This window comes from Chanodichthys erythropterus, chromosome 20 (genome assembly GCF_024489055.1).
Source record: "Chanodichthys erythropterus isolate Z2021 chromosome 20, ASM2448905v1, whole genome shotgun sequence".
Lineage (NCBI taxonomy): Eukaryota > Metazoa > Chordata > Actinopteri > Cypriniformes > Xenocyprididae > Chanodichthys > Chanodichthys erythropterus.
The window spans coordinates 30,713,005-30,735,282 of record NC_090240.1 but is presented as its reverse complement, the minus strand read 5'-3'; the positions used below and the strand labels follow the sequence as shown (position 1 = coordinate 30,735,282).

The following is a 22,278-nucleotide window of genomic DNA, read 5'->3' as shown; positions in this document are numbered from 1 at the left end:
AAAATGGAGGAAAAACAAAAACAAGGCCAAAGTATAAAGTGTAACTCTTTATTTAGATTCACAAGCTTTTCGGAACCCTTGGAACTACAACATCGTAATACAGGCATTTAAATCATAATAATACAGAAAGAAAAAAAAAAACATTCAGTAGTATCAAGATAAAATCAAAACAAGACTCTCGCAAAGGCCCCAAATAGAAAGCAAAATCTGAAACTAACAATTTATAATCCCATTTGTGGACTAATTATATAAAGCTACTACGCACAACTACGAGCAGCAAACCCACTTTCTCTCAGCATCTTTAGATTATAAATAAATCTCCTAAAATCAGCAATAAGACACATTCTTCAAGCAAACCAAAGCTCTTATTGAGGTTGATATATAAAATACATTTCATATTAGACTTATAAATGATGATTGTCATTTTTACCATGTTGAGGGAGTTGGAAGTTTAACATGTCATTGTGATCACACTATATAATGACTTTTAAGTCGAGGCACAGCAAAAAAAAATGTACTTCATGATAAAACGGCACAGCTCTTGAGGTCTTTGGAAGGCGTAGAAATAAGGTTTGTAACGGTAATCATTACCGTAAGCATTATTAACCAGTTTTGGATGCTCATCCCATTCCTGGAGATCCAACCTACTTCAGAACTTAGTTTCAACCCCCGATCCACACCAGAATATGCTGTTTTTCTCAAATTAATCTAAAGATTTATGATTTAAGCATGATTGATTAGAGTTCAAAATCTCCAGGGGCAGGACTGAGCACATACAGTCAATTTAAAACTCTTCCCTGTATGTCTTATAAAGCCACAGTAAATTATCTTCCTTGTGACAAAATAGTGGCACTGAATTCATTGTTGGCATGATCAATATAGCAAGTAGTTTGGGATTATAGCGAGGAAATTGTTTGCATAGAGTAGGCTAATTACAGTACATTGTGATTGTGATTCAGCAGGCAGTAATGATTGTAAATCTACAATGTTGAAGGCGTTTTTACTTCAGTCCACATTCACTCCTTAACTACACAGCAGAATAAATTAACCACAACTGAATCATGAGACATATTAGCATTACATACAAGCATCGATCTCTCAGCGGCGATTATGGAGATTGAGACGCGATTTGTCTGTGACGGTGGGTACAGCAGCCTCACTTACACTAACCAGCACGAATAAAATGTGGATTTAAAGGGACAGCTTACCTAAAAATGGACATTCTGTCTTCATTTCTTCACCTTTATGTAATTTCAAACCTGTTTGACTTTCTTCTGCAAACAGACGTAGTTCAGCGGACTGCTCTTTTTCCTACAATGAAAATGATCTGGGACTTGATCACTGCAGTAAACGGCAACTTGCACGTGGGACTGCTTCTCATATAAATGTATCGTACAAATAAAGAAAACTTAGAAAATATAGTGCATTTGTACTATATTCATCATACATTATTGTAATTTTAGCAGCTACAATTTCATTATATGGACAATAGTAGCCTATACTTGGGGCATTTTGATAGACTACTTTTGTGTTCCAGTGAAAGTAAGTAAGTCATACGGGTTTGGAAGGACATAAGGGTAAACAAATGTTCACAAGATGTTCGTTTTCGCCTGAACTGTACCTTTAAAGGGATAGTTCACCCAAAAATGAACATTTTGTCATCATTTACTCACCCTTATCTTGTTCCAACCTGTACAAGTTTCTCCTGTTGAACACAAAAGAAGATATTTTGAAGAATTTTGGTAATCAAACAGTTAGCCATTGACTTCCATAGTAGGAAAAAAATAAAATAAAAAATACTATGGATTCGGAAGTCAATGGGTGCCATCAACTGTCTGGTTACCAACATACTTTAAAATATCTTGTTTTGTGTTCAGCAGAAGAAAGAAATTCATACAGGTTTGGAACACCATGAGGGTGAGCAAATTCATTTTTGGGTGAACTGTCCCTTTAAGTGTTTAAATGGCCTTTAAAAGTAATCTAGAAATCGACAGTGATGTCAGACACCAACTGCGAGTACATCCAGTGATTTCTCTGAAGGAGCTTCATTCAAAAGTTGGAAAAGAATTTCATATCAAATTAAAAAGTAAAAATATTTGGGACTGACAGGCATTGGAGCAGGCACTCTTGGTCTGAGGGTCCTACTTTTCACATATGTGGGCTGTCCAATTAGAGTTGTACACAAGGGGGTGTGGCCATTCTAACAGATGCTAATACTAAATCATTTAAGCCCCTCCCAACTGCTGTCTGATAGGCTGGCTGGACTTCTGCGACGGACGGCGGCTAATTTATCTCGTGCCCGGGCCGCCCACTGGGCAGGGCCGCCAGTCTGTGACTCAGTCAAACTAGCGTAGCGAGACGAGTCCTCCTCCAAACCCAATCCAACCCAGGACGGCAAACCCAGAGAATGCGGCAGAGACAATGACAGAGACGGTGGGGACGAGTCGTTCCTCTTCTTCTCCGGCTCATCTTTTTCCTCCTCCTTTCCGTCGTTCAGCTGAGGTGGTTCCCAGCCCTCCATCTTATCAATCTTTTTCGTAGGTGTGATTTGCTTCATCGTCATGGTGATGCTGTCCCATAGACAGTGCGCTTTGTCTTTTTCTGAGTGCGGTTTGCTCTTGTCGTCCTCCCAGTTTTTCTTAGCAGACCTGAGATGGAGAACAAAAGGAGTATGATTCATTGGAAATTGAAAATGTTCTACCCAAACAATTTCTTATCGTCGTTGCTACTGCTTACATAACTAAAAAACATTCAATAGCTTAACAAATAAGCACATTTCAATAAATCTCAGAGAGCAGATATTAAAAAAAGTAATAGAAAATAATAAATTATTAATATTTTTGGAAAAAAAATATTTTTGCCCACCAAAACTGCATTTATTTGATCAAAAATGCAGTAATAATGTATATACAGTACATACAGTAATATAAAAACAGTAATATTGTGAAATATTAATTAAAATGTAATATTATAATTATTGTAATTTTAAATATATTTTAAAATGTAATTTATTCCTGTTCCAAAGCTGAATGTTCAGCATCATTACTCAAGTCTTCAATGTCACATGATCCTTCAGAAATCTGATCAGCTGATTTGCTGCTCAAGCAGCATTTTTATTACTTTTATTATCAACGTTGAAAACAGTCGACCCTTCGCCGGTTGTTTGATTGACAAGCGATCTAACCAATCATAACGCCGAGTCCGCCATTTTGTCCGACAAAGCAGTCAGGAGTTTGAAGATTAACCTTGGTGGACTCGAACGTGGAAAAAAATGGTGTGTACTCACATCTTTCTGCATTTGAAACAACATTCCTTCTCATGTTCATTCATGTTTATTTGATGCAATAAATTAACTAGTAGGAAGAAATGATCGATTCACGAGCCACTTGAGCTGAGACGCTACAGCGATCTTTCATGACACATTAAAGAGCCACAAAACAGTATTTATTGTTTGAATTTCTTAAATTACACAGTTTGAAAGCTGGGACTTTGTTTAATATCATAAGTAACCTGCTCTGTCTTGTCTGTCGACGTGTTGTCAGTGTCCTCTTTGCTCCGCGATATATTTTTCACTGCGTGTGGCATGACAGAGCCATGGCTTGTCGGACAAAGCAACAGTAACTAAGGGGGGGGCGGGTCTTTGCTGCTTAATACTTTTGTAGAAACAGCGATACAGTTTTTTCAGGATTCTCTGATGCACAGAAAGTTTAAAAGAACAGCATTAATTTAAAATAGAAATCTTTTGTAATATAATAAAAGCCATCACTGTCACTTTTAATCAATTTATTCAGAAGATGCATTAAAAGTATTAATTTCTTTACACATATTATATTATATTTATATATTATACATATATATACACACACAGTATATGCTGTATGTATGATATTTGGTTATGTGCCACAAGGCAGCCTCATATGCTTCAGCAGGAAGAACAGAGGCCGGGCCACAGGGTGCGGTTTCCATTTCAGACACTTGATGGTTGAAGGGCTTATTTAAAGTTACACTATGTTTATGCACAGAACCATACATGTGACATTTTCCATTGCTAAAGATATATTTATTTCTATTTTTATTTCATACAGAATGAATATCTTCATTTCTAGGCACTCAAAGGTGCTGTGTGTACAACTTTACTGTTAAAATCCTTTTAATCCAACTTTAATTTGCAGAGTCAACTATAAGTAAGCCACTGGTTCATTTCCCCAAAGACTGTAAACACTGCGGCTCTGTGGTGCTTTTACAACATTGCTTTGTTTGCTTCAGCTGCCCAATGAGTCAATTTCTGACTCAAACAATGGTGCAAGTTTAAGGCAGACCAAAAGATTTGGATAATGAGGTTTTTTTTAATTTTCCCAGCAAGCACATCCAATGCCGAGATGTCTGTAAGAAGCAGTTAATCTGGAAAGCATTGTGTTTTATTTTAAGCATGTTCTTTGTCTAATAACATCTGATAAACATCTCAAAAACATTGGATTGACATCTCTTCAACATCATAAAAACATTTGCTAATGGTCATTCTAACATCTACACGTTTCGTTTCTAAAAATGACTAAAGGAACCAAGTCTATTAGGTTTACCTTTCAGCAAAAATAGCTATGAAAAAAAAATATTGTTACTGTAATATAGATAGTATCAGATTTTGCTCATCCCACCTAGCCCTACTTACTGAGTATAATAATCTAAAATTATTATAATCATCTAAAAATACATATTGAAATTCTTAGGCTTGCAAAACATTCGCTAGCTTCATCTAACTTTAGAAAATAAAGGCCGTCTTACCCTCTTCTGTGAGAGACAGTGACTCCTGTCAGCAAGATGTGTTCATCGTCCTGTGATGGAAACAACTTCTTGTCTCCTTTTTCTCTCTTTGATTTAACCTTCTTTAACTTTGAATCCTACAAAAGGTCAAAAACAGTCACAAACCATAAGGAAATCACTTGGTTTAATCATACAACAGGGTTCAGTGCACGGTAAAATGACTGCGTGTGTGTTATGTGTCAGAAAGGCTCAGCTTTGGTTTCTCAGTGAGATGGAAATACGGATGGTAAGAGATGATTGCAGGTTTAGGCCTGGCACAAAGACAACTAATCACAAAGACTCAATTCATCTTGAATCGAGGAGCAGAAAGCTGCATCTGACGGACAGAAGGCATCACGCAGTAAAAACAGGAAAGGCCTATGTTGATTACAGTGTGCTGCAGGGAAGGATATCTGAGCAGACACGCGTGTGTATGTGTGTGTGTGCGTGTGTTTTGGGTCACTTGGCGATCTGACACATTCCTTCAGACTCCCTCCTGCCTGCGTCCAGTATGACCCTCAGGATTTCAAATACCGGCCCGGCTTTGCAGCTTATTATATATAGGAAAGAACCTTTGACACAATTTCTTGCTCTCTTTCACAATTTGCTCGTTTTTCTGACCTGCCTTGTACGAACGTACAAAAAATGAACTCCTATTTTATCACGTCATACTGTTGGGTAATATTTCAATGCAAAATTGAAATAAAATTAAATTAAACTATATTTTGGATGGGAAAAAGGGGAAAAAATAAATAATAATAATACTATTTATTGATGTCATTCAAATAATGTAAATGAAATATGAAATAATGTAAATGAGATCTAATTGTGATACTATTGTAGTCTTTATACATATTTTAATCAGTTCTTTTTATTTTTCATTTTCAGTAATTTAGTCATTCTATTGCGTTTGTCATTTTATTTTAGTTAACATTTATTTTATTTCAAGTAATGATTTTTTTTGTTTGTTTAGTTTCAGTTTTAGTAATTATAATAACCCTGCTCATTACTGTAATGCACAAAAAATGCTCATTAAAATCTAAGTGCTTCATGGTATTATTGCTGCACTGGATTATTTTCATAACAGTAATGAGAATGGGATTTTTTTTTACTGCATTATGGTAATGATTTTTGGGGAAATATCTGAAAAACAAGTGTAAAATGTGTTTGCTTACACAATAAATTATAAATATCAAAAACAATCAATCATTCTAACCATTCTGAAGAATGTTTTAACAAAATCCTAAAATGATTAAAATTATTACTTCTTTAAATGTCTCCAAAACTTTCCCTGACAGATTATTAAATGATGTAATGCAAATAATGTTAAAGGTGCCCTAGAACGTTCTTTCACAAGATGTAATATAAGTCTAAGGTGCCCCCTGAATGTGTCTGTGAAGTTTCAGCTCAAAATACCCTATAGACTTGTTTTAATTAATTTTTTTAACTGCCTATTTTGGGGCATCATTAACTATGCACCAAATTCAGTGCGCTTCCCCTTTAAATCCTCACGCTCCCTGCCCCTGAGCTCTCGACTATAAAACAGTGCATAAACAAAGTTCACACAGCTAATATAACCCTCAAAGGGATCTTTACAAGATGTTTGTCAATTTGATTCTGAATGAGTTTGAGGCTATGTTCCGTGGCTAACGGGCTAATGCTACACTGTTGGAGTGTAGCAACTTTAACCACATTTAACAGTACATTAGCAACATGCTAACAAAACATTTAGAAAGACAATTTACAAATATCACTAAAAATATCATGGATCATGTCAGTTATTATCGCTCCATCTGCCATTTTTCACTATTGTCCTTGCTTGCTTACCTAGTCTGATGATTCAGCTGTGCACAGATCCAGACATTAATACTGGCTGCCCTTGTCTAATGCCTTGAACATGGGCTGGCATATGCAAATATTGGGGTCATACATATTAATGATCCTGACTGTTACGTGACAGTCGGTGTTATGTTGAGATTTGCCTGTTCTTCGGAGGTCTTTTAAACAAATGAGATTTACATGAGAAGGAGGAAACAATGGAGTTTGAGACTCAGTGTATGTAATTTCCATGTACTGAACTCTTGTTATTCAACTAAGCCAAGGTAAATCCAATTTTCCATTCTATGGCACCTTTAATGGTTCTAAAATAGGCTTAAAGCAAACATTTTTCTCTTTTCCCCTTCTTTTTTTAGGGTGAAATTCTGAGATCCACCCAAAAGCATCTTTTCTGAATATGTAAAGAGCTACAAGTTACATTGCATTCATTTGTGTCTTACACAGATATTTCATATTTGTTGCTGCATGTCTGGAGGAATTAAACTCACCACAAATGTACCAAACACTAAAAAAGGTAAAAGCACGTGGTTAATTTTATTTGCCACTCCCTGTCTTGTTTCAAACCAAAGACCTTTGTGTTCTGTCACAACGTTCTGCTAAAACATGCCATCTGATTATGCACCAACACATAAATGCTTGTTATGTCGGGTCCGGCTCTTATTATGAGTTCCAGCACATTTATTTAGCATTTATGAGCGTTAGGAGACTTAGGGAACATTACTCATTCCATCGAATAAACAGACGCTAGGATCTGGCTCGTCTTTGACCTCAAATAAAACAACACTCTCTTTTGGCTTCTGTCTATCGCTTCATCTGTCTTTCCTCCCTATCTTCGCTTGGTTTTGTAAAACACGCAGTGGAAATAAACAACTGTCGCTTTAACTTGAGGTTGAGCTCCTGCCGTCGCTGGAGGACACAGCAGAACTCTCTGGATGTCTAACTGTAAAATTCTCTTTCTCTTAGCCTATTTAAAGGGGCCACATCAAGGAAAATTGATTTCTCATGATCCTTTGAGATTAAAAGAGTTCATTGTGCTATGAAAACATTTCAGAATACATAACGTCCAAGTCCAAAAAGAGCATTTATTTAAACTAAAATCAAGTGCACATTAAATGTTGCCAATTTTGTTCCTGGGCACTCATTTTTTTAATAAACCAATCACCTAAATTGTAAATGCCAAAAATAAAATAAAATTAAAGATCTACAAAATAAAATGAAGTAAACCTCCTTAATAGCAAAACATCTCTATATCCAGGTCCATCACTGAACTCAATAAAGAGTTCTAACTCCAAATAGAAATTAATCACAACATTACAACCAGTGATTTTTAACATGTTATTTAATATGGCAATGTTGAAAGGTTAGTTCACCCAAAAATGAACAATGTCATTAATTACTCACCCTCATGTTGTTCCACACCCCGTAGGACCTTCTTCATCTTCAGAACAAAAATATGAAAATAACTTTTCAGCAATATCTAGTGATGGTCGATTTCAAAACACTGCTTTGAATCTTTTGTTTTTGAATCAGTTGTTCGGTGCACCAGAGTCACGTGATTTTAGCAGTTTGACACGCAATCCAAACCACTGATTCAAAATAAAAAAAATTCGTAAAGCTTCGAAGCTTCATGAAGCAGTGTTTTGAAATCACCCATCACTAGATATTGTTGAATAAAGTCGTTATTTTGTTTTTTTGGTGCACAAAAAGTATTGTAGTTGCTTTATAATATTAAAGTTGAACCACTGTAGTCACATGAACTGTTTTAAAAATGTCTTTAGTAGCTTTCTGGGCATCTGAAAGTGTTAATTGTCTTGTTGGCAATGGAGTTCTCACTGAGCCATTAGATAGATTTTATCAAAAATATCTTACGGGTGTGGAAGGACATGAGGGTGAGTAATAAATGAAAGATTTTTCATTTTTGGGTGAATAAACCCTTTAATGTGTTTGGTCTTGGTGGATTACTTCTGCTATGCTATGTTGATGCTGCAGAGCAAGTAAGGACTTACACAGAGACGCTGCTGTGAGCATGTAACATGCTGCTGCTGCATAAATACACATATATAAATCCCGCATCTGATCTAGGCAGGTGGAGCTGGGGAAGGTGGAGGGTATCAGAGCTCTGATAGCGCGCTGCAGGACTAGATTACCGCAAACAATGAACCATACTATATAAAGGGTTAGTTCACCCAAAAATTTCTGTCATTAATTACTCACCCTCATGTCGTTCCACTTTCGTTCATATTTGGAACACAAATTAAGATATTTTTGATGAAATCCGAGAGTTTTTTTTTTTAATCCCCCATTGAAAGCAATATAATTACCACATTCAAGGTCCAGAAAAGTAGTAAAGACATCGATAAAATAGTCGACGTGACTACAGTGGTTCAAACTTAATGTTATGAAGCGACAAGAATACTTTTTGTGCGCAAAAACAAAACAAAAATTACAACTTTATTCATCAATTTCTTCTCTTTCATGTCAGTCTCCTATGCTGTTGACGCAGTGAACGCAGTGCAGACCACAACTTAATTTGTGCTCTGAAGATGAATGAAGGTCTTATGGGTGTAGAACGACATGAGGTTAATTAATGACTTATGTTAAATAATTTTTGGGTGAACTAGAATGGGCAGTCACTGCTGACATCTTTTGACCTATGATTTGCTGCAAATTGTTGGATTTTTCTGGGGTTGTGTAGTTCTCCACCTGGAAGTTGGTAATTTAAATACTTAAAAAAAAAAAGTTAAAATACTTAAATATGGAATTATTAATTAATGTCTCTATATAGAAAATTAGTGGGAATTTTACTTAACCCTCAATAAATAAATGAATAAATTAATAAATCTGTTCACTAGGAAAAAACATTTACTACAACATAAATGAAATATTTGTGATTTATGTTGCTTGGGAAAAATAATTTCATCATATTACGCCACATGCCCACCAAAGCATTTTATCTAGCTGAAAACGCTAGACGCTCTGCTGAAAATGTAAATCTGTGAGCACATAAGAGCACTTCAGTATCACAGTCGCTGCGTTCAAAATCGAATACTACTCTACTATATAGTACGCGAAAAACAGTATGTGAACAGAGTAGTATGTCTGAATTCATAGTATTCGAAAAACAGTAGGCGAAAAGCACCCGGATGAATTACTACTTCAGGTGATGTTCCGAAATGTGCATACGATGGACACTTTGGCTGCATCCGGAATCGTGTACTGTTGAGTAGGTACTACATTTGAATTGAAATTTACTTCATGACCATTGAAAAAGTACAGTACGAATGCGTGTAGTATGAATGAATTCATATGTTTCTACTGTCACATGACCTACCAGCGTGAGTCACGTCCCTTCAACTCCATTCACAAATCCTCTCCTGTGGCCTCATGGGATACTAAAGTGTCCATCGCATGCGCACTTCAGAATCTCACCGGAAGTAGTAAGTCATCCGGGTACTTTTCGCCTACTGTTTTTTGAATACTATGAATTCGGACATACTACTCTGTTCGCATACTGTTTTTCGCAAACTATATAGTAGAGTAGTATTCGATTTAGGACACAGCGTTTAATATCCCATGAGCCCACGGGAGAGGATTTGTAAAAGTTGAAGGGACGTAACTGACGCTGGTAGGTCATGTGACGGTAAACATAGCGGATGTAGTACATCCGAATTCATTCATACTACACGCATACGTACTATAGAGAATATACTTTTTCAACGGTCGTGAAGTAAATTTAATTTCAAATGTAGTATCTACTCAACAGTACGCGATTTCGGACGCAGCTAGAAGAGTTTTTTTTTTATTATTGAGACGCCACGCTTTGTTGCTATGATGCAGAATATCCATAACTGATTTCGAAGATAATTTCGCAGACTAAAAATGTCGACACAATGTAGAGTACTTGATATGTATGTTCGGAGACCAGCAATATTAATTCTCATCTATTTAGTTCCGTTCTCTGCTTGTTGCTGTTGTTGTACAGCAAGAATTTTGTGACAGCTGGTTGGTGTTGTATATGTCCCGCCCCTCCTCAACTCTGATTGGACAGCTTGCTAAAAAGTGACAGTGATGAGCACATGAATTTTACTCAAAGTTGAACATTGTTCAACTCAAGGTGACCAGTAAAAAAACAGTGAAAATACATAAAAAAGGCGTTCAGCGCCTCGTTACGCTCCTTGTGTTTAAAAAACACAGTGCTTCCATTGAAAACTACTGGAAAAGTATGCTAGCCACTTGAAAAAACGCCTTTGTGGACACAGCCTACAGTAACTTTTGAATACCTGTCAATGGAGGTATTGTATAATTGTGTATTTATTGCTTTACCAGCTGCTCATGCCAACAATACAAACGTTAACCCATGCTTACACATAAGGCAAAATACTTTATTCTATTGGTCAGAGAATAGTTTAGATATTTATTTGATATAATATAAAAATATGACATGACATTTAACAGCAATCCGCTGAAGGAAAGCAGGCCACTGAATGTTTGCTAGTCTCAAGACATGTTTTGCTATTGTCCAGATTGTTCTGAAAGAATGTGTCACATCCTCTGCACATTTAACAGATTAACACACACGCTTTCTACAATGTACTATCAAACTATGAATCTTGCCTTTAACTGCATCCATTCACAAAGAGCTAACAAAACTAAAAAGAAAATTCAGTGTTTTATATCTGGCTTTCTGCATCACATCCTGACAATGTTGCTAATTCGGTATCGTTTCAGACACTGTCAACAAGTTTTTGCATTTCTGTTGAAAGCAATAAGGCTTTATGCGTGTGTGCACTGTGTGTGTTTACCTTTGTTGAGGGGCTCAGAACTTCCTCTGTTCCCTCGGAGTCTTTATCCTGAAAAGCAAAGGCCAAGGAGCACAACACAATGAGAACATGCGCACACACTTAAACACATGCTAATGTAATGTAACAAACACACACACAAATGCAAGGAATATTTTTAGCTCGCTAATGTGAACAAGGTCTTTTGGTGAAGGACTTAAAAATGAGTTTGGTTTCCGTCAAACACAGTCATAATGGGGTGCATATGCCTCAATTCTGAGGTGACAATCAGATCTATCAGTATTGATGTAATCATTAACGCTCTTCTATTTTGGGCGATCTATCATGAATGCTCCGGCATACAACTTCCTGTTAAGGGTCTGACCTCTTCCCCTTCCTTCCTGCTCCACCTGCACTAGTGCCGGCTCTCTACTTCTCACCTCTGTTTTGCAATTCCCCACTCAGACAGGACATTTTTAGCACTAGTCCAACAAACTGAAGAGCCAAGGATGCACATTGGGTGTGTAATTGATGCTTTATCTGCCACAAGGTATTATGGGAAATGTAGTTGTCACCCAAGGCTGTCATCCTTATAAATTGGTGTAAACGTGCGGTCACACCACACTTTTCATTCCATTGACTTCCATTCATACGCATGCAAATGCGACAGACCGGAAACGCAAGCTAATGCAAAAAGTTTTGCATTTCGTTGCGTTCCAAATTTCAAGTTTGGTGAACTCTGACCTGCGAATTTGCATCATGTGAAGACGTGCGACCAGTAGAAGATCGATTCGTCGCGGCATGACCTCTTAGCTGAATTTGTAGTAAAGTGGAGGAGGTTGTACATTTTAACATTTTGAATGTATTATTATATGTTGAATTCATGTTAATAATCAAAAAAACAAACAAAAACGCTGTAGACCATGATGTCATATCTCGACCGTTGCAGCATCTGAAGAAATTTTGCACATTCAAAGTCTAGTGTGACCACGGCATAAGTTTATTCGCTATAGAGTACCTCAGGGATGACGTGTTTTTGATGGTTCCATCGCCGTAAAGTCTATGGGTTTTTTGAATGGGTTTTTGCTAAATCGCCTGAAATAAGGTCTGTGGTTAACAAAGCCTCTAAATACTTTCACGTTTTGATCTATGACATAAAACACACCAGTTATAATCCGCTTGTGATTTTTTAAACCTTTATTGTGTCTTAAAAACGGCGGTTGCTAACAAGTTGCTAAAAGGGACTACTTCCTTTGGCGGGGACTTTAGACGTCGTCATGACAAACAGGACATTTGGACAGCATTTCTCATGAAAAAGTGGATAAGTATTCATACACAGCGCAGATCATAATCAGCGAGCATGTTTTTAAATAAAGTTGTTTGTTAAATAAAGTTTGAGGACGCTTGGTGGTGACGACGTTGATCCGCGACCATGGTGTGCTGCAGTCCGTTTATAGCCTACTGTTAGCTTTTTATATCTGACGACTTTATTTAGGCTTCAAAATGTATAAATGTTGTGTTAACTTGTAAAGATTATCTTGATAGACAAAACGTGTAAGTGTCATAACCCTTTGTTAAACACAGAGCTTATTTTTTTGCGATTTTTCAAAAGTCTATGGGAAAAATGCATAGGCTTTCAGTCGAGGGAACCCGTGCGCCGCTAATTTAACCCGGCCTACAAACACACGTCATCTCTGAGGTACTCTATACTTAAAGAGCACACAAAAGGTGTGTAATTGATGCTTTATCTGCCATAAGGAATTGTGGGAAATGTGGTTTTGTCACACAAGGCTGCCACTCTTTTAAATTAGTGTAGGTTTTATTGCAATTCCTCATCAAGAGCACACAAATGTGCACACACTACATTGTAAAACCAACATTCACAATGAAAACCTAATTATAACCAAAGAGGTCTATAAATCCTGGAGAAATCTGACATCTTTGCCTTGGGAGTTGGGTCAATAAAACATTTTGAACGTTACTTTTATTCAACAAGGGTACATTAAATTAATCAAAGGTGACAGCAGAGATTTTATATTGCTACAAAATAAATTTCATCTAAGAATCCTGAAAAAAAAAAAAAAAAAAAAAATCATGTTTCAACAAAAATCTTAAGTTTGTTTTCAACATTAATAATAATAAATGTTTTTTTGAGCAGCAAATCATCATATTAGAATGATTTCTGAAGAATCACGTGACACTGAAGACTGGAGTAATGATGCTGAAAATTCAGCTTTGATCACAGAAATAAATTACATTTTAATTACATTGCACAATATTGCCGTTTTTACTGTATTTTTGATCAAATAAATGCAGTCTTGGTGAGCAGAAGAGACTATTTTTGAAAACATTAAATAGTCTTATTGACCCAAAATCTTTTATATACCTACAGTATATAAAATTTTTTAAATATATACCCTTGCTTATTCTTCCGCCAACACAAAAAGTCAGAGCTCAAAGAGCAAATCCAGAGCAAACATTATAATTCTGATACGACTTGAAGGCAGAATATTATTCAAAGAGAGAGAAAGATCAACCTCTGTTCTGCAATGTCCATGTCATTCCTCCCCCTACCCACAATCCTCTGCCTCCTTCATTTTACTCCCTCTGACTCATTGTATCAATGCCACACACCTCCACCCCGACTTACCAAAACACTTGGCCTGATTGCAGTCCGAATACTCTCCCGAGTGCTCATTTATAAATGAAGGAGTGAAGCTCAGACTCAAAGAAGAATGTTTGGGATATTTTAAGTCATTTACCCTCTGGACTCTGTCATTTCTTATGATTGTGGCATATTAAGGACAGCTCAGACCTGACTTTCCTGAAAAAAAGCTTATGATTGAAGAACATGGGGTCAGAGGAGTCCATTTATTCCACCTTCAGTTGATTTATGAAGGAACACTAACCACAGTATCAACAAGACTGCACCTCAAAATAATGATGTTTACCAACTGGCACCCTGACATGGTTTAAAATAAACTCAACGCTCATGAAATAGCTTGATATAAACCGCTGGAACAGAGAGGACATTCATCTTGATGAAAACCTGTTTATAGGAGGAAAATCGAAACTCTACAAAATTTGAAATCCTGAGAAGTCCTGAATTGAACTGTATCTGTATGGAAGTTTAGGGTTTCATTTGTCCTCATCCGTTGGGCTTCCTGCTTTACATACCAAGTTCTGGGTGAACAAACTGTCTAGCAGCCGAAGGAAGCGGATCTCACTGAAATATCCCTTTGTAGACTGAAGAACATTCCTTCCCCTCTCCAATATACAATCCACAACCACAAGCCTAGTACCAACACTGAACGAGCAACAAGCTTGAATAACAAAAGAACCACAGTACTACCATGTTTTTGGATATGATACTCTGGAAATAATGGTTATTTGGACATTTATCATAGTAATAGTGTAATTTCATGGTATATTCGCTGTACCTTGCACGCCTTTCCAAAAAAAAAAAAAGCACTGTGGCAGTATCATGGTACAGAATTAAAATGTATAATTCAGATTTTTAAAATGTATAATTCAGATTTTGATCTCCATATCCATTTACATATATTATATATATCTTCCAAGGGGTTTTTTCCCTCCTAGGACTTTTTTCCCATTGCTAGCACGCTGGGTTTTTCTCCTAGGGGTTTTTTTCCACCCCTGGGAGTCAGCCGACATTGGCTTAATGTAGCACCATCTTGTATATGTTACATATTACCACGCTTGTTTGTACAGCTTATTTTAACCACTTCCCTTTTTTCTGTGCTTCTAATATGTAAAGCTGCTTTGAAACAATTACCAATTGTAAAAGCGCTATATAAATAAATTTGACCTGACTTGACTACAGTATCAAATAGTAATACTATGGTAGTCCAGAGTAATTCCAACAAAACCATGATATTTCCATGGTCTAAAAAAAAAAAGTGGTTTTTTTTGTAAGTGTGTAAATACCAATGTTAACCAGTATGGTATATCTCAAAGTACCATGGTATTTTATGTTTTAAAGCACATTACAGTTTTGCACATTGTCAAAAGTACCTACTGCGATACCAAGTCGGTACTGAAATTTTAAAAATGTGACGCTTTGAGCACATGAACGTTTGAAAGCAGGCGTCTATCAGTGGACTGGTTTGCGATAGATGCCTGCTTTCAAACGTTCATGTGTGTATCGGTGTAAGCGCTTGGTGAAGAGCATCATTGATGTCTATTTACAACATGTTTCTGAAGCGTTGATAATTGTAGCCAATCACAGATGTATCTGTTGAGCGCGTGAACACAATAGCCAATCAGAGGTGTTTACGAATCCGCTCAACAGTGCTCAAAGCGTCGCATTTTTAAAATTTCAGTACCGACTTGGTATCGCAGTAGGTACTTTTGACAATGTGCAAAACTGTAATGTGCTTTAAAACATAAAATACCATGGTACTTTGAGATATATTGGAATTACTCTGGACTAGGTATCGCTTGGTATCGCGATACTTGGTATCACGGTCGGTACTTTTGACAACACTATATGGCAATAATGGTTATTTGGAAATTTATTTTAGTAATACTGCATTTTGTAGACATGTAGGCCTACTATGGATAGTACCATGGTATTCTTTGCATGCCCTTAAAAAGTACAGTGGTACAGATGGTAATACTATGGCACTAGAAATTCATGTTCCATGGTATTTACATGATGGTGCTCCAAGGTAAGTCTAAGAAAACCATGGTACACGTCCCAAAAAAACATGGTAGCACCACAGGTGTGTTTTAAGGACTTTTTTTTTAAGTACCATGCTTTGGTAAATCTCAATTATGACATAAAAAAAATCAAAATGTAAACATTCAGTACCATGATATATACCAAAGTACCATGGTACAGTGATGGAATAAGATGATTACTATGGTATTTTGAAATACATATGAACTTTATATTAGATATTATGGAACTTTGAAATAAATCAAGGTATTTACTTGGTACACTTGGTAATACCATGGTTAAAAACCTCATGGTACTTTTTGTACGTCTGATAATCATTCACCTCATCAACTCAATTGTCAAATTAATTAATTTAATAAGCAGCAGTTAGGGTAACATATTTGCTGCATATAATATTAAAAAATCTGGATTTTATGAAGTGGCATTGGTCTCCTATCAAATGACAACTTTTACCAAGTAAAAGAAGTGGGCCAACCTGGTCACAAACCATCAGACAGTTTGGTCTAGCAGCTAGGTTAGTTTGTCATAATGTCTCTCTCTATCAGACAAGGGTATCAGAGCTTTTGACTGCTCTCTTTCCCATCTCTGAGATCCAAAACATGTTGTGGAACAAATTCTGTTTGGAAGAATGTGACTGCGGCCTAATCAAGGCCGTCACACTGGCCACAGAACACAGTGAGAATTTTTAACTTTTCAGTGCAAGCTTCTGAAATTACATTAAAAAAAAAAAAAAAGAGTGTGAGGGGGAGAGAAAGAAAGCTTATCTGCAACCGTCTCCTGCTGTTACGCTGTAGGGACCTTATCTAACTCCTGCAGTCTAACAGCTGACAGAACATTACATCTGAAAGGGAGGACGGCGGTAAATGCCATGAATCTGCTTTAAACTCAGCCAAGGCAGAACCACATTTAATTAAGATCAATTTATGATCTATTCCATGAAAATCAGAACATGATCATTCATATTGCAGCACTGGCTCAAACTTAGCAGTGAAACATGAATATACAACATCATGTATATTTTATGACTATGGAAGCCAATTTCCACCACATAAGAAAAAATGGTATATGACATAAACATAAACACATAAACAGTCAAAATTATATGATGACAAAAGCCTCAGTATTTATCTAAGTTTTGATTTAAATATGAAAGCTTGTTTCCACCACTGAATAAAACAATAGATAATTGGGACTTCTTGAGAATGTCACAATTCTGACTTTTTTTTTTAAATTACAATTGCGAGTTTATATCTCGCAATTCTGACTTTATAACACGCAAATTTATATCTCACAATTCTGAGGAAAAAAGTCAGAATTGCGGGATATAAACTCGCAATTGCGAGAAAAAAGTCAGAATTGCAAGAAAAAAAGTCAAAATTGCGAAATATAAACACGCAATTGCTAGAAAAAAGGAGATGGTCCTCACTGCAGAATGCAAAATCCAGGGGATCTAGATCCAACTCCTCCCACTTTCCATATCCCTAAACCTACCCATCTTCACCCCCTGGATCTGGATCCAAAGGAGCGTTCACACGGCCTCGTAATTCCTGTAGTTACAAGATTCTAGCTTGTAAAAAGCGTTCACGTCCTCGTAGAGCTCGTAATTACAGCTTGTAAGCTGGGAGTTTTCTGAAAGCTCCCAGATGTACCACGTGGCCGCTGTATCACCTGACCACTGTAGATTGATTTATTAGGCATTGATAGTGGTGCCATGGAAATGCATAATTCCCAGTCCAAGGACCAAAAGGACATGAACAGCTCCGAATATAACGTCACGTGTTGTCATTTCAAGATTCCGGTAAATACGAGGTGACGTGAATGCAGCTTAACTCCTCCTACTTTCCATGTCCTTTAACATACCTGACTCCGCCCCCTGGATCAAACTCCTCCTACTTTCCATGTCCCTTAACCTACCCGACTCCACCCCCTGGATCTCAAGTGTTTTGCAGTGAGGGGCTACTGGAAAAAAGTCAGAATTGTGAGTTTATATCTCTCAATTCTTTTTTCTTGCAATTTTGACTTTTTTCTCGCAATGGTCAGAAACAAAAGTCACAATTGTGGGATAAAAAAAAAAAAATTGCAATTATATTTTAAATAGTTTTATTCCATGGTGGAAACAAGCTTCCATATTTAAATTATAATTATGGCTTAGTATATCATAATTTAGACTTTTTGAGTTTTAACTTTTTAAGTTTTTACTATGACTGCCATAATTATGAGATCAAAAAATATAAACTATTAAATAAAAAGTCAAAATTACGACTGTCAATTTCAACATTTTGTAATTTTGACTTTTTATGTCAATGACTTTAAGTCAGAATTGACTTTTAAGTATCATAACTCTTAAGGTCCCGTTCTTGGTGATCCCATGTTTCAAACTTTAGTTAGTGTATAATGTTGTTGTTAGAGTATAAATAAAATCTGTACAATTTTAAAGCTCAAAGTTCAATGCCAAGCGAAATATTTTAGTTAACAGAAGTCGCCTACATCGAACGGCCAGTTTGGACTACATCCCTCTACTTCCTTCTTTAATGACGTCACTAAAACAGTTTTTTGACTAACCTCCGCCCACAGGAACACACAAAAAAAGGGGGCGTGGTCTTGTTGCGCTCCCACGGAGAAGAGCAAGAGTTGCGTTTGTAGAGTGTGTTTGTCGCCATGTCGTCGAAACGCTGTTATTTTCATCCCGCAGTCCAATCACCTTTGTTTGGCCTTCCCAGGGACGCTGTACTTAGAGATCAATGGTTACAATTTATGTTTAACTCGGTTCCCGAAAATTATAATTGTGGTATCCTTACTGCAATAGTTAATGTTGGACTGCAGTGCACATAATGGCCACAAGAGGGGACTATGTTTATGTATATGGCTGTTTTCCATAGGAGGTACTCTTCTGAGTGAGTGCTAACGTTGTACATTTTCTGTCGCTGCTTGTGGAGATTAAAGAGTTCAGTCTCTCGGGAATTATTATCTTTTGTGTTCATTCACAACACCACAATAATCCACATGTAAAACTATGTGCATCTCCACGTTATGGTAAGAGGCGTGACCTTTCCTTGTCGAATCACAACACAAGAACCGCTGGCACAATCAGAACTCGTTATGTATTTCTGAAGGAGGGACTTCATAGAACAAGGAAGTCATCAGCCCGTTTTTATGACAGTGGAAACAGCGGTATACAGATAAGTAAATTATGTGAAAAATACTGTGTTTTTTTACACGCGAAACATGAACACATGTTATATTGCACACTATAAACACAATCAAAGCTTAAAAAAAAAAACACGAAAAACGGGACCTTTAAGTCATAATATTGACTTTTGATCTCATGAATGACAATTTCGACTTATGTCATATGACTTACAAAAGCATGTTTTCTTATTTTGCTTCTGTAACCTCTATATTGGCATACTGTCACTCATACTTGAGAATACTCTATTCTGGACTATATTCTTCTATAATATCATACTCAAAATGCTCAATTCATTGTCCTATTGTCTCATTCCATACTCATATTGGTCAACCCTACAGTAATGGCCGATTACAATATACAAAGAAACATTCAGTTGTGATGTAGAGGCTATTCCAAATAAGATGTTTCCATGACCCAAAACTCTGATTAATACAGGCCAACTGATTCCATTCTGATTTCTAAAATCCAAAATATGGCCTAATCTGGCTATGACAATCTGGTTAATACATATGACATTTAAAAGCATGTAAACACACTGTACCACACTCTCTCAGCACTTTTCATCTCATATTCCTAGTCTCATTCAACAATACTCTCTTTTTCCTACACTTGCATGCTTAATTTTCCAGTATTATCCATACACTTCGTACTGAAATAACCTTTTTGTGGTTCTCCAAAACTTCATATTGTCATGAAAGAGCGGTTTCAAAACAAGGCGGACACATCAATAAGAGGATCATTTAAATTTCAGATATTTTCATAACTAATTGTTTCACTCGTGTTGTCATAATCTGACTTTCTGGCTCACTCGGGGGCGAATACGCTTTGTAAACAATACAGTTACTATACAGGCAGAAATGTGACACAGCCACACAATGAGACATCTGGTCTCTCAAGTTTGAAGCCCACGGGCAACATCCCACCTTACCTTCCTCGCGTGCTCGTGATGCCACGACACGTCGTCCTCCTCTGACGCTTCATCCACCAGAACTTTGCTCTTGCTCTTCTTGAACATTATCCACGCAGGCAGATCCGCTGTATATCAAAAGCACAGTATTTCCAAGCCCATGAGATGCCAGTTGAGACTCTTCGTGCGGAGATCGCAGCGGTTAAATCAGAACAATAACCCGACTGTGATCGCGCCCTGCCCTTCGCAACACCCCACACGCACACTTTCCTCCGGCCCACTATCTTCTTCTGATGATCGTCTGAGCACACGGTTGGCTGGAGCACCTGGACCGCCGCTCCTCCCATCATGGATCAGATTGCCGCTGATCAACTAGTTGTCATGGCAACGTGGGCGGGGCGATGCCCCCCTCAGACCCTCCCACCCGGACAGGAGGTCTTATCATGAACAGTCAGTGAGTTTTAGAAAGTGTAGAAGTTTTTCATTTATTCCAAGCAGACTTTAGCGAGTCTCAAAAATTTGACACTTAAAGGGATAGTTCACCCAAAAATGAAAATTGTCATTTACTCACCCTCAAGTTGTTCCAAACCTGTATGAATTTCTTTGTTCTGCTGAACACAAAAGAAGATATGGAAGAATGTTTGTGACCAGGCAAATCTCATCCCCCATCGATTTCAATTGTAGGAAAAAATACTATGGCTGTCAATGGGGGGCGAGATCTGCTTGGTTACAAACATTCTTCCAAATATCTTCTTTTGTGTACAGCAGAACAAAGAAATTCATACAGGTTTTGAACAACTTGAGGGTGAGTAAATGACAGAATTTTCATTTTTTGGGTGAACTATCCTTTTAACCCACCTTTGAAAATGTAGGCTATGTAAAATTATCAATCAAAGTGGTAAAAAGCACACTTTTTAAAGGTGCCATCGAATGGAAAATTGAATTTACCTTGGCATAGGTGAATAACAAGAGTACATGGAAAAGACAAACAGTGAGTCTCAAACTCCATTGTTTCCTCCTTCTTATATAAATCTCATTTGTTTAAAAGACCTCCGAGGAACATGCGAATCTCAATATAACACCGACTGTTAATGGGGATCATTAATATGTACGCCCCCAATATTTGCATATGCCAGCTCATGTTCAAGGCATTAGACAAGGGCAGCCAGTATTAACGTCTGGAGCAGCACAGCTGAATCATCAGACTAGTAAGCAAGCAAGGACAACAGCGAAAAATGGCAGATGGAGCGATAATAACTGAAATGATCCATGATATCATATTTTTAGTGATATTTGTAAATTGTCTTTCTAAATGTTTCATTAGCATGTTGCTAATGTACTGTTAAATGTGGTTAAAGTTATCGTTTCTTACTGTATTCACGGAGACAAGACTGTCGTTATTTTCATTTTTAAACACTTGCAGTCTGTATAATTCATAAACACAACTTCATTCTTTATAAATCTCTTCAACAGTGTGTGATGTTAGCGTTAGCCACGGAGCACAGCCTCAAACTCATTCAGAATCAAATGTATACTCACATGATCTGATGTATGCATGCAGCATGCATGGCGAACACTTTGTAAAGATCCATTTTGAGGGTTATATTAGCTGTGTGAACTTTGTTTATGCTGTTTAAGGCAAGCGCGAGCTCTGGGGGCGGGGAGCGTGAGGAATTAAAGGGGCCGCAGCCTGAATCGGTGCATTTCTAATGATGCCCCAAAATAGGCAATTAAAAAAATGTATTTAAAAAAATCTATGGGGTATTTTGAGTTGAAACTTCACAGACATATTCAGGGGACACCTTAGACTTAAATTACATCTTGTAAAAAAACATATGATGGCACCTTTAAGCAAAAAATAAAACATACAACCACACGTTTGGTTGCTCTTTCACCTGTGTGAACTAGATGGGAACTAATTTCATACTTCCACTGAAATCACTTTGGATTTAGTTGATTGTTAGATGCGATTAATTGCAAAATGGCAATTAAATGTCAATATTTTTTTTTTTTTTTTTTTTTTTTTACATAAAAAAAAACTTGGTTTGATATTTTATGAACACAT

At 36.9% G+C, this 22,278-nt stretch overlaps 1 protein-coding gene across 1 annotated transcript; it reads right to left on the bottom strand.

Moving 5' to 3' along the window:
• Nucleotides 1-50: 50 nt before the first annotated feature.
• si:ch211-225h24.2 (uncharacterized protein LOC564539 homolog) lies at nucleotides 51-20,544 on the bottom strand. Its single transcript, XM_067371102.1, has 4 exons — nucleotides 20,235-20,544; nucleotides 11,439-11,486; nucleotides 4,783-4,898; nucleotides 51-2,648 (listed from the first exon to the last, which is right to left on the bottom strand). The coding sequence occupies exons 1-4, from the start codon at nucleotides 20,319-20,321 to the stop codon at nucleotides 2,222-2,224; spliced, it is 678 nt and encodes a 225-aa protein (XP_067227203.1). The 5' UTR covers nucleotides 20,322-20,544; the 3' UTR covers nucleotides 51-2,221.
• Nucleotides 20,545-22,278: the final 1,734 nt, after the last annotated feature.

Excerpts from the sequence above, each read along its gene's own strand:
- si:ch211-225h24.2 (XM_067371102.1), bottom strand. The coding sequence starts at position 20,321 with ATGTTCAAGAAGAGCAAGAGCAAAGTTCTGGTGGATGAAGCGTCAGAG. Across the intron at positions 11,487-20,234 it reads ATCACGAGCACGCGAGGAAG|GATAAAGACTCCGAGGGAAC; the intron begins GTAAGGTGGGAT and ends TTTGCTTTTCAG. Across the intron at positions 4,899-11,438 it reads TTCTGAGCCCCTCAACAAAG|GATTCAAAGTTAAAGAAGGT; the intron begins GTAAACACACAC and ends GACCTTTTGTAG.